Source organism: Diceros bicornis, chromosome 36 (genome assembly GCF_020826845.1).
Source record: "Diceros bicornis minor isolate mBicDic1 chromosome 36, mDicBic1.mat.cur, whole genome shotgun sequence".
Taxonomy (NCBI): domain Eukaryota; kingdom Metazoa; phylum Chordata; class Mammalia; order Perissodactyla; family Rhinocerotidae; genus Diceros; species Diceros bicornis.
In genome coordinates, this window is record NC_080775.1 from 30,491,469 (window position 1) to 30,503,872 (window position 12,404).

General features: G+C 40.7%; 1 protein-coding gene across 5 annotated transcripts in view; it reads right to left on the reverse strand.

The window, feature by feature from the left end:
* The window catches only part of EPC1 (enhancer of polycomb homolog 1), a 93,692-nt gene that overhangs the window by 56,736 nt on the left and 24,552 nt on the right, over nucleotides 1-12,404 (reverse strand). For 2 of the 5 annotated variants that reach the window (XM_058532736.1, XM_058532737.1), the window contains exon 1: nucleotides 11,132-11,577. The exons of 1 other annotated variant lie outside the window; for it this stretch is intronic. In XM_058532736.1, coding sequence (XP_058388719.1) covers nucleotides 11,132-11,284 — 153 coding nt within the window. In that variant the 5' untranslated portion in view covers nucleotides 11,285-11,577. Of the gene's footprint in view, nucleotides 1-11,131; nucleotides 11,579-12,404 lie in introns of those variants that run through there. 2 more of the 5 variants (XM_058532735.1, XM_058532738.1) reach the window with 2 other exon arrangements.

Sequence of the window (12,404 nt, forward strand, 5' to 3'; positions counted from 1 at the left end):
TTTATAAATGGCAATTTTACCTACTGGGATGTTCTGTGGGACAGCCAAAAGTCACACAGGCAATTTTTTGTTTTGCAGGACTATCCTTTGCATGGTAGAACTTACATTGTTCCTGGCCCCAAAAGCATCTCCCCAAAATTGTGACAATCAAAAGCATCCCCACAGTTTCCTAGAATGTCCTGAGGGTGAGAGAATGGTACAGTTCCTGTGGAGAACCAACGCAGAGGAGGGAGAGTTCTCAGATGTTCAATAACAACCCTAAGGTCGATTTACTGAATCCTGAGTGTTGTACAAAAATCCTTCATTGTAAAGACGTTTATACAACTGTGCAGCAAGGAGTGACAGATACTCCTTGTAGTTCATCAAGCCACCAGTTTCTACCTAGTGTGGCTGCCCCTTCCTTCAGGCTATCACATCACCTCTAGTTGCAGGAATGGTCCCATACAGCTCAGAATATCCAGTAGGAAGGTATCTTGCACTGTTTGATCTGTTTGGGTGGATAAATCCAACCATTCTTCATATCCATTACCAACAGAATCCAAGACTTAACAGCATCACCACGGCTTTTATCACTATTCTGATCTCAATATCCCCTAACATGACCCAATCATCCACCCTTCCCTACCTTCCCAAAATGTTCCCTCTCTAGAATAAAGACAGATAGTAAACTTCTCTTTAGAGTCTCAACTTCTTTCAATGTTCCCTCATCTTCTTGCCCTAACTGAAGCCTGGCAGTGCCTTCCAAAAACAGTACTCCCTGTAGCCCTTTCAAGCTGGAGCTGTTTATTTTCCCACGTCCCACATACTTATAGAGGAGTTAAGTATTCATCCTCCTTGCTTCCCATTGCCAGGCCCATACCATTTCTTCTTTGTTGTCCTTTCAAAAATCATAACCCCTCAGAAGTTCTCACCATCAGTCTCACCCCCCAAAGCTGTTGTATATACTCTCTTGCTCACAGTCACAGAGCTCAGTCTTCTTCTCAACTACTACTACAATTCTGGTGCCATTCTTAGTGACAATACCTCCATGGGTGATACGTCTAATACCATGACCTTCTCACCCACACTGATCCTTCCCTCTACTCCACCTCAGCCACCACTCCTGCGGTTATACTCCAGATCCCGCCTTCACTAGTAACTGTACCACCTCTGAAATCTAATTCAAGCACCTCACTCTTAACCACTACCCTCCTGACTTAGTTTCACCTATTCCAGGACTCCCAGTCTAACAATCCTATCCCACAGAGCCTTCAATTCCAATGAGTCCTACCAGCTCACCACTATTCATCAGCTCCCTGCAGTCTTCTTTCCCTGCTCACTCAGTTTAGATCCCATGATCTATCAGGATAATCTACCTCACAAATACTTTTACTCCCCTTATCCCTCTCTTCCTCCTTTCTACTTGCTGGACAAATCTCAATCCTAGAAAAACCCTATTATACCTACTATGTGCTTTAACTCAAGTCCATCAATCCTACTACATTTCTCTAGAAGTTAGCTTTCCCATACATACCTTCGTCTCTCTTAAGATCCCCCCTTAACTTTGAGGTGATGACCTCACCTTACACTTCATAGAGAAAATAGAATCATAGGCTAAACTACCTCATTCTCACACTGCTGACTCTACCAACTGATCTGCATGTTTGCACATATATATGCCTTCCTTACTTCTTTAAAAAGGAAAAAGTCTTTCTGCTTAGTGACCAAGCCCTCCATGAAATTGATCCGAGAGAGAGACAGGAAATAGTCTCTAGGAGCAAAGTCCTTGAGCAGAAGAGATGAGATTATTTTCTTCTTTTTAATGACATCATTCCAACTATTATACTAGTTCTAGTAACTCTTATTTTTATTTATAATAGCTATTTTAACATTTTTGTCTACTAATTCTATTACCTGGGTTATTTCTCTATCTCTGATTAATTTTTCCCTTAGTTATCAGCAATATTTTCCAGCTTCTTTGCATGCCTGGTCATTGTTTTTATTGGATGCCAAACACTAAGTTTTACATTGTAGGATCTTTTAGTAATCCTTTAAACATTTTTGGGCTTTATTCTGGGATATAGTTAAGTTACTTGAAATTAGTTTGATCCTTTTGAGGCTAGTGTTCAATCTTTGTTAGGGTGAGTGCAGAACAGTCTTTAGAGCTCATTTGGACCCACTACTTAGGAAATAAACTTTATGAGAGAAGAGAAACCTTAGAAGAGAAACTTTTATCTGATACCCTGTGCATTAGGTCTTTCTACTCTAGCTAGTAAGGACCCAGCGTATTCCCAGCCCTGTGTGAGCTCCCAGAACCGTTCCTCCTTCCCAGTGCTCTTCCCCTAGCCTTGAAAATTCCCTCAGACAGGCTCAGAGCAGTTTCCAGCCAGAGACTCAAGGGGACCTCTCTGAAGATCTCTGGAACTCTCTGTGCATCTCTGGTACTCTGCCCTGAAGCCACTTCAGCCTCCCCAACCTGAATTTTCTGTCTCGTCAACTCAAGGAGGCTGTCAGGCTCTATTTGAGATCTCCCCCATCTATGCTTGCAGCCTGGCAACTCTCTAGGTAGTGACTGAGACAATCGAGCGCTCAGCTTTGCGTCCCTTATTTGTGTCTGCTGGAACTTCATAACTCATTTTTAAAAGAAATCATTTGTTGATCCCCCAGCCCCCTCCTGCCATTGCCCTGTTTTTTCTGCTTCTTTTCATAGCAGAACTATTCCAAAGAGCCGTCTACACTTACCATGACCCCTTTATTTATCTTTCATTATTTCTTCTCTCCTACCGCTCCACCAAAATACGCCAATGGCACACATCTAATCAAATTAAACAGTCACTTTCCCGTTGCTTATCTTCTCGGTGAACATAGTTAACCAATGTCCTCCCTTCTTGAGATACTTTTATCCTCATTTTCTTCCTACTTCTGTAATAGCTCCTCCTCTACCTGAGCCCCAGCGCACAGCTTTAAAAACCATCTATATCCCAAAAACTTTCAAATTTATAGTACCAGCCCATGACTTCTCAATTTTACACCTCCAGTGCAAATTGCTCTAATGCACTACAGTCTTGCATATCCAATTAAATATGGATGAGTAAGAGGCACTTCAAACTGAAGAAGTCCATCCTATTTTCCCTATTTCAGCAAGTGGTCCAATTATCTATCTATCCAGCTGCTTAAGGTAAAAATTAGGTGTTAGTCCTTGATTCTTTCTCTCCCTCTAGTACATTCAAATCTATCAGCAAGTTCTGTTGGTTCTACCTTCAAAATACACCTCAAATCCATCCATTTCTCTTCATCTCCACTATTACCACCCTAGTTAAAGCCACCATCGACTCTCACTCTTACCCAATATGCCTCATTCTCCACATGGTAGCAAGAATACTCTTGAAAAAACATAATTCGGATCATGACACTCCCTTGCCTGAAACTCTCTAATGGCTTACTTCATTTCAAAACAATCCAAACTCCTTGTAGTAGCCTATAATACCTTACCAGATATAGACCCCCCGACTACCTCTGGGTCCTCACCTTGGACTACTCAACGTTTATTTCGCTCCAGTCACATTGGCCTTCTGTTCCTACCTCAGGCTCTCTGCATCTGTGGGTCTCTCTGCCTGGAATGTTCTTCATCCAGATCTTCACAGGGATGGCTCATTCCCACCATTCAAGTTTCAGGTCCAATGTTCCTTGATCATCTATGCAAAGAAAACTCTATTCTCCCCTTTCCACCTGAAATTCTGTATTATCTTGTTCCACTGCCATATAAGAGTTGTATTTTTTACTTTTATTCATTTGCTTTTTGGTTTTTGTCTGTTTTCCCATTAGAATTCAGTCATTCAATTAAACAAGTATTGAACACTTACTATGTGCCAAGCACTATTTGAGGTGCTGAAAACACATCAGTGAATAAAGCAGACAAAAATTCCTGCCTAAATTCTCAAACCTAAGATCCAAAAAACAAGGAACCCTGTTTGTTCACTGTTGTATCTACAGGCGGCCCTATAAGAGTCCTTGACTCATAGCAAACGTGCAAAAAATACTTGCTATGAAAGTGAACGAAAATGGATTTACCAATATTTTCTCAGTTTTTGTACAACGTACTTCATCTCAAATATCTCCACTTAGCTATTAGAAAAATGATCAAATTCTTGCTTTAGACTTCAAAACAACCATATTTATATTTTGTTTCCCCTTCAGACTAGATTACCTTACAGGTAAAGCACAAATTTGCAACCATCACTACAAAATTCTGGCTCTAATTTCAAATTCTCATAACAATAAAAGCATTGTGACTACTGCACCCATTTATATTCTTTAAATCCTTTAGAACTTGAGCCTTCCTAGACGAAAGTGGAACTAATTATCCATGCACGCAGACCACCTTTACTTCCATGTACATTATATAATACGCAAATGAAGTCATTAACTAATTCAAGACTTAATGACTATTCCATAAAACATAAAAAACATTTGGACACAGACTTAAACATATTGGTAACATAATACACCCATTACAAAAGGAAACTATCATAGTCCTACTTCATTTTGCAGTTATAAACCTGGGTGAGTGGGAGCATGCATGCACACACTCACACACTGTCAGAAACTGGATGCAGCCTTAGGTCTAATCACTTCCAGTTTGATGCTTTTCCCAACTAATAATTACCTAAATTTAAAGACACTATTTTTCATAACTATGTCATACAACTCTCTAAGGATAGAGAACACATCTAACATGTTTATATCAGACACTGTCAAATACAAGGGACTATATAAGGTAAGTAGTTTTTAAGCATCAATAAAAATGCTATTCTAAACATACAATAAGTATTTGGTAATAATAATGAATTCATCTGTACAGCATCTTTACATATACTGCTTTATTCACTCCTCAGAGCTACCTCCTAAGGTAGGTCAGAAGACTGTTAACACATGAAGAAACTAAAGTTCATTCAGTAAGGTTAAATGACTTGTCAAAGGCTGCAAAAGCCAATGTACATTTTCTCAGAAGATATACAATTATTACTTGTGATTCCAAAATTATCAAAATAATTCATCCCAATATATAAAAAGATTTGAACCCACATTAAGTCATCCACAGGACATTTTAAATGTTATCTTTGCCCCTGGATTCACTCTAAGGCCACATCCTATTTCTTTAGCCAGCACTTGCTATTCTGAAGGAAATTCAACCAAAATGATTTGCTTTAATAATCTGTTGCAAAATTCAGCAAACTGTGTCACCATGCATATCTGAAGCTCAGCCCAACCTTTTAAAGATAACCTCCATAACAACAAATAATTGAGGAATGGCTTTATCTTCTAAAAAACTGATTATATCCCCAAAGGTACAACTCAGATAATGGGCCGTAGTAGATTTATTAACTACAACAAGTTTTTGTTTTTCATCTACCTACTACAGTGGGACTGGTGGATAAAATTCAATTCATATATTTAAAGGTGCAAAGTTAGGTATCCATTATGTTTAAAATACTCTAATAGCTCAAAATCACTACCTACACCACAGGCTTTAAGTTAATAAATTTGATCAAGAAAGATTTGCCACAATTTATAAATGTGATGAAGACAACATAGTTAGCTTCAAGTAATTCACTGAAAGTAATTCTAACAAGTGGTTTACCATATCTGAATCACTTGTTTTTCTCACTGATTTCCCCATAAACTGATATATTCTTACTGAAAAGTTATTGCAATATATATAAGTCACACTTTAAGGGCTCAAAACTTTAAAAGATAAACTCTTTCTAGTTCTGTCTCTATAAATATTTCAAACACTCATATTGCTTTGCACTTAGACTCGCAATTCATTTTATTCCCAAATTACAATATAAAATTCTCATTTCCTTGTTGGTTGTCTTCTTCAAGAAGCAGAATCACAAACTATACCATCATTATAATACCATCATTATTATAATAACAATACCATAATGGTACTATTGCTCCTTTTAAAATGCTACCCTCTGCTTTAAAATTAGTGTTTTAACCAATTGCTAATAACAAGTACCCTTAACTTTTCAGGAAAACTGAATCATAAATATAGTCTTCTTATATACAAAGAGAACTCCTGCCATTACATACATATGTACATACACACATGTCTTCCATCTGTTTCTTGACCATTACTACTATTACACACCATGGTGTAGTAGAATGCAAAATATAAAACTAAAACCTAGTCCATTTAAAATAATATATCAGGAGTGGTTGGTTTAATATTTAATCCTAGCCACAAATTCATGAACCCGTAAGCACGAACTTTGTTTACAAAATTTAAGCTACCCTATATTTAGATAGTACTTTTAATTAAGTCCTGTTAACTAAGAAAAAGAAAAGGTAGTTCAGCACGAATCCATTACAGACTACAAAGCACCCACAAAACATCACTAGATACATAAGCCCATTAGTTTCTCATTATTACTGTTTTATAAGAAAATGAAGTCTAAGTACAAATGATACTAATCCAAACTTTAAAGTATCAAATAGTACACTGGAACAAGAGCTAATATTAACACTTTAGGCACCTAGGCACTATATAGTTTTCAAGAGATTCCTTTTGTAGTGGAGTCCTCAGTCTCTTATTGAGTTACCTATAGCCTTTAATTTTTCAATTATCTTTCTCCTATTAAGTCTATGTAATAACCGCCATACTGATAGAACCAAAATGACTGTTTGAAATTTTTATGACAGTAGATCTTAACCTTGAGCTTTCTGCCCCGCCTCATTACCAATACCTTGAGAAATTGATGACAAAGATGAACTTTCTCCCTAGAAAAATATATCATCACAAAATTTTATATGCATACTGTGGGAATTCACTGACTTCCAGAATCATTTCCATGTAACCCTCAGAACCTCAGCTTAGAAACTTCTACTCAAAAATATCTTGGGCAGGACAGAAAGTTGAAACTAGGTTTGATTATTGCTTCTCAATTATCTTTGATTTTATCTAGACTTTTTATCTAGATTTGCTACTTAATGCAAAAAACCCAAATATTCTAATTCAAACCACCTATAAAAATTAAACTTTGCTTCTACTATAATTGAGATTTCAGATATTTCACTTCCAAGACAGTGGACAGAATGGAAAAATCTACATCAATTTTTACAGCTCCAGATAGGACTAAAAAAATCTTGGTTTATGAAATTTTAAATGAAAAAAAATTCTTGGTTTCTTTCAAAAAATGAGAAATCAAACTTTTAAACTTATCATTTAAAGTGATTTAAACTTACTTTTACAAACAGAAAAACTAGATTTTTATCAAGTTTTGAAAATGCAGTGCTTAACTATTTTTTCTTATATCAGAGATATGTACATATTTCCAATTTTCCCCTAATAAAAAACAAGAAACAACTGTCCACGTTATAAATGGTCCTTAACTTGGGTTTAATAACATTGTATACTGGGCCAGTAATGAAGGATGTAGTTTTAAGAGGAGAGAAAAAGTAAGTATATGAGATTTATTTTGTTTGGTTAGAACCCTATCAAAACAAGGTGTTGGACTGTGATGGCTGGAGCCTACTTCTAACAGACTTCTACTATTTCTAACACCTACTTCTAACACAGTCTCAAAAGTGGTTGTGTAGGGTAATATCAATGTGATACCACCATTAACATCTTAATTACATCACATATTGTACTCAAAGCAGCCTAGGTAAACAGGAGAAGAGAGGTTAAGCTTTCACCTCTCATAATAAATGGAGGCACACACTCTAGACATCCCAATAAAAAAGTTAAACTACAATACGAACCTGGTAGCTCCAATTCGTTAAGTATCACTTTAAAATCAGCTTTTTCAGAATGTCTTTCCTAAAGTGAGACGTATCCATAAAGGAGAATTATAACTTAACATAAAGTTCAAATTTTAACCAAAATATCTCATGTTTAATAAAAACATTCGATATTACTGATATCTTGGAAAAGTTACCCTTTCAATTAAAGGCAAAGCTGTGGCACTAAATTTAGTATTTTAACTTTTCTAACTTTCAAGTTAAGATCTTAAAGTTAAGATTATAATCTTAAAATAAAAATCTTAAAAATATTATAATGGTTTAACATCTGCCTCCCCCAACTTGTTTAAACTTCTGCCCTTTTTAACCCCCCCAAGGGATTCATTTATGTCATATTTAGAGCTGACAGTCCATTAATTTCCTATGATTTGAAAATTACTTCATTAGATCAAAGCCTTCATCAACCATTACTTTTTGATTTAGCAGGTTACAACGTATTACATCATACCAATTCAGACATTTAATCCCTAACAGCTATGATTCAGTAGCGTCCTTCAACTTAACAATCTGGAGTTATTCTTCAATTCTACTACATTAACCAAAAAATGACTAACAACTAAGTTCTAAAGCTGAGTAAAACTCATTTTTGGGAGGAGGAGGCGACTTCTACTTAAAGTTGTTTCTTAAAAATTAAGAGGTGTGCCTAATTAAGTCAGTGTATTCAGCTTATATTATTAAAATTGGTTAAATGGGAGTACATTAAAATAATGTGTTATTTTGCCAGTGTTAAGACCTAGAATTTCTTTCAGGTTTACTACAGAAACAAAATATGGTAACAATTATCAGGAATACTTCACATGACAATTTTGCAGATTATTTTGATCATGAAATGCCTTCTTAATACGCTGGTGTGTACAAAACTGTCTTTATCTTTCAGGATCAAGATAGGATTATACTTTTTCTAAACCAGATGCTCAATTTAGGTTCTAGGTCTCTCTGATCTAAGAGACACAACTAACATGTCAATGAAATGCAAAAGTTTGTTGTAACCCTTCGTCTTTATAAAAAGTATACCATGCTTCAGCAAATTACCAAAAAGTTTTTGTTTTTCTAAGGTTAACTCAGAATTCAATTACCTTTATTTATGCTTAGCATACATTTTGAATACTGTGTAACATGCTACTTTCAATATTGTGATTTATGTGGCCTGCTCCTACTACCAACATGAACCACAGGACTGGAGAACAGCTGTTGACCCGATACTGTTTACATTCTTCTATTAGGGTCACTATCTGTTCCCTGAGATCTGTGCCTCACTGATCAGTTTGGTTGTATGTGAAGTGAAACAAATTCTAAACAGATGATGGAAAAAGGTAGTCTGAAGGAAACAAAAAATCCCTTATGTCCCTCAAAAATAGGGACTCCACATGTTGCAAACTAATGATATTCACTGCACTACAAAATGTCAAAATTATTTCAGTGAACAAAAATTATCTGCAAAATTTAACAAGCACTGATACTTCAATTGAGCTGAGCTTTGATTTTGGTTGTAGCTCTTGGGACTGTCCAAAGTATTCAGAGAAGCAAGACTTAACTAAATTTCTGAAGTGTACTGTAGTGCTATCTTGCTTTTATCTAGGCTCTCTCCTTCCTTTGCAAAACAAGAACTACAAATTAATATCCAGGGCATTGTAACACTGACACCCCAACTTCAAAGTATTATCTGTAAAACTTATAAACAGAAACAAAATAAAACCAAAAGACAAGATTCTGCAGTGACAAGTACTTTAATTTTTAAAAACAAATCACTTATTTAAAAGTAAACAAATGGCACCGTTCTACTCTAAAGTTGATACAAGAAAAATAAATTGAGGTTCTGTCTCACAGATAATGTGCTGAAAGTACTACACTAGACAATCTCAACTACTATATACACTTAATCACTTAGCTTATCTGAAAAATCAGATTTAAGACACTACTCTCAAAAGTAACATTTGACTGTCACAACTATTTTACTTTAAAAGGTTAAACAACCCAAACAGTTTAAATAGCTTTATTTTCAAAATCAACGTTACAGAGCATAATTTCTACATTTAAAAGTCTTACAGTACCAAATAGAAGTATTACAGTACAATTTTCCACAACAAAATTGTAGCACACAAATCCAGCGACTCCTTGACTTCCTTGAACTGTCAATACACTGCACCCTGTTTAAATGGCTGTACCTGAAAACCAAGGTATGCAATTCCTTAGGGTTAGAAGTCATCAAGTTATACTGTCAAGGATCTGGGGGAAATGAGAGGAAGATCTATTATGCTTGTGTCTGAACCCAACTTCCACAACAGGGTAAAGCCATAGCTATGATAAAATGTCTATCAGCCGTAAACATTTAAATACTGAAACCCACCCAATGTAGACACCTCAACGTTGACATTTCAGTGAATGAACTCAATAAGAGAGAACTCTTTCGAAATTTAGATCTGTAACACCTACTTAAATTGAGTCTTTTATCCCCCTACATTGAGAACAAATTAGAAAGCAGGTGAACTTAAATTTTATGTTTTAAAAACCCCAATAATAATAAAAGTTACAGGCTTTAGAGGAGCCACGTTTTCCAAAAAAAGAATCTGTAACATATTTTCAAGGATCAAAGTAAAAGTAAGGGATAGTAGTTTCTGATCCTCCCACTAACTAGAATCGGGGCGGGAGGGATGGATGCAGAAGTCCCAGCCAGAGGATACAGAACTAAGTCTTATCTTTTACGAGAGTGAGTCGTCCGGGCACACACGCAGTACCCTCGACATTCCGCTGCAGGGACGGGACGAGAAGCCTCACAGCCTTGCAGCCGACATTACCTGCCGCCCTGTGGCTCCCGCGGGGCTGCGCGGAGCCACCGGGAAGCGACACTCCCCCACTGTGCGCACAACCTGCGCTCCGAGGCGCCGGCGGCGCGCGAGGGCCCGGGCGGCCCTGGAGCGCCACCCAGCGGCCCGCGCATAGGCCTGCAGCCGGGTCCCGCTCGGCGCCGGTCTCGCCGCACCCCCCGCCGCCCAGCCCGCTCCCCTCTCCGGATGCACCAGGCCCAGCCCAAGAACTAAGAACACAAAATGGCTGCCGGCAGCGCCGTCACGTGACCCCTTTGTGCCTTTCGGGCTCCCGAACTCCGCGGGGCCCGGGGACAAGTGGCCGGGGTCGGCGGGTGGCCTCAGAGGAGGCCCCGCCGGGCCGCGGCGGCCGGGGGTCGAGGCCGGGGGAGGCGGGGTAGAGGCCCAGCCGGCGACTGAGAGTCGGCGGCGAGGAGAAGATGGCGGCCATTTTGTGTGGGCAGGCTGCTCCGCCGCCGCCGCGGGCAGCGGAGGGAGCGGGGCCTGGCGGTGGGTCGGACAGGGGAGTTAACACGTACCGACTCCTCTTCCTTCTCCATTCCGGTGGGCATCTGCGGCACGGCTCGGTTTATCGAGGCGTATTCGTGCAGGTCGGGCAGATCCTCACAGCGGAACACCGGCAGCGGCTTCGAGGCGTCTAGCGCCCGCGCCCGAAACGACAGTTTACTCATCTCAGGCGCAGCAGATACCTCTCCGCTCTGGGGAAACGGCCCCGGCCAGCGGGATCATGGAGAACCGGGGGTTCGGTCCCCACTCGCCTGCCGCTGCCGGGGACTTGAGGGGCGGAGCGCAGAGCCCGCCGTCGGGCACTACCAGCAGCCGGGAGGTGGGAGGCTGTGCCGCTCCGCTCCTCGCTCGCTCGCTCTCCTCAATACGCCATGGCCAACATGGCGGACATTAAAACTCCACTGTGCGCTCTTCAGCCAACCCCAGCCATTCCCCACACTGCATCGCGCAGCGGCGCGGGCACGCGGGGGGGGGGGGGCCGCGGGCTCGAGGCCGGGCGCCGGCACGGAGCGCGCGTCCCGCCAACCCCCGGCGCCCGCCGGCCGCGCTGCCCGCGCCTCGCGCCCCGCGGCCCCCACCCTTCGGCCCGGGCGGCCGGGGCGGCCGGGCGCCGGAGCCCCCTCCCCGTGTCCCCTCGCTGCCGCGCTCGCTCGCTTTCTCGCGCTCGCTCCCCGCCAGCGCCCTCGCTGACAGCGGAGGCGCAGAACTCGCTCCACCGCCGCCAGCTGCCCGGGAGGCGCCGGCGGGAGCGCCGCGGCCCGGCACCTGTCACCCGCCGGCGCCGCGCCGGGGAGGGGCCCGGGCGCCCTGGGGGGGCTTCGGAGGGGCTCCGCGCACCCGGCGAAGTGCAGCCGGTGCATGCAGAGCTGAGGTGCAGGTCTTTAAAACAAAAATACAAACGAAATTAGGGGCAGAATGCTACTTTGGGTGAACTTTTGCCAGCAATTATTTTTCCGTCTAATGAAACTCTGGATTATAATATTGGATAGGCCCCGCAGCACACCATCGGTCACTTCCCACCCACTGGGCTCAGTGTAGACGGTAGGCATCCTACTCTGCTCCAAAGTAGTAGCGTTTTAGCTACCCATATTCACTCTTGTAATTGAAGCAACGGGAATAATTATTAACGGACACTGTAACCTTAAGGAAGAAAAAATTTAAAGCAAGACCTACTTCAAAATTTTAGAGCCAATTCTTTATACGTAGCTCATGATTTTCTGTTTGTACTGAAAGAAAATGCTGCTTCAAAGTAGCCATGAGTTCACACTTATTCTTATCATCTGT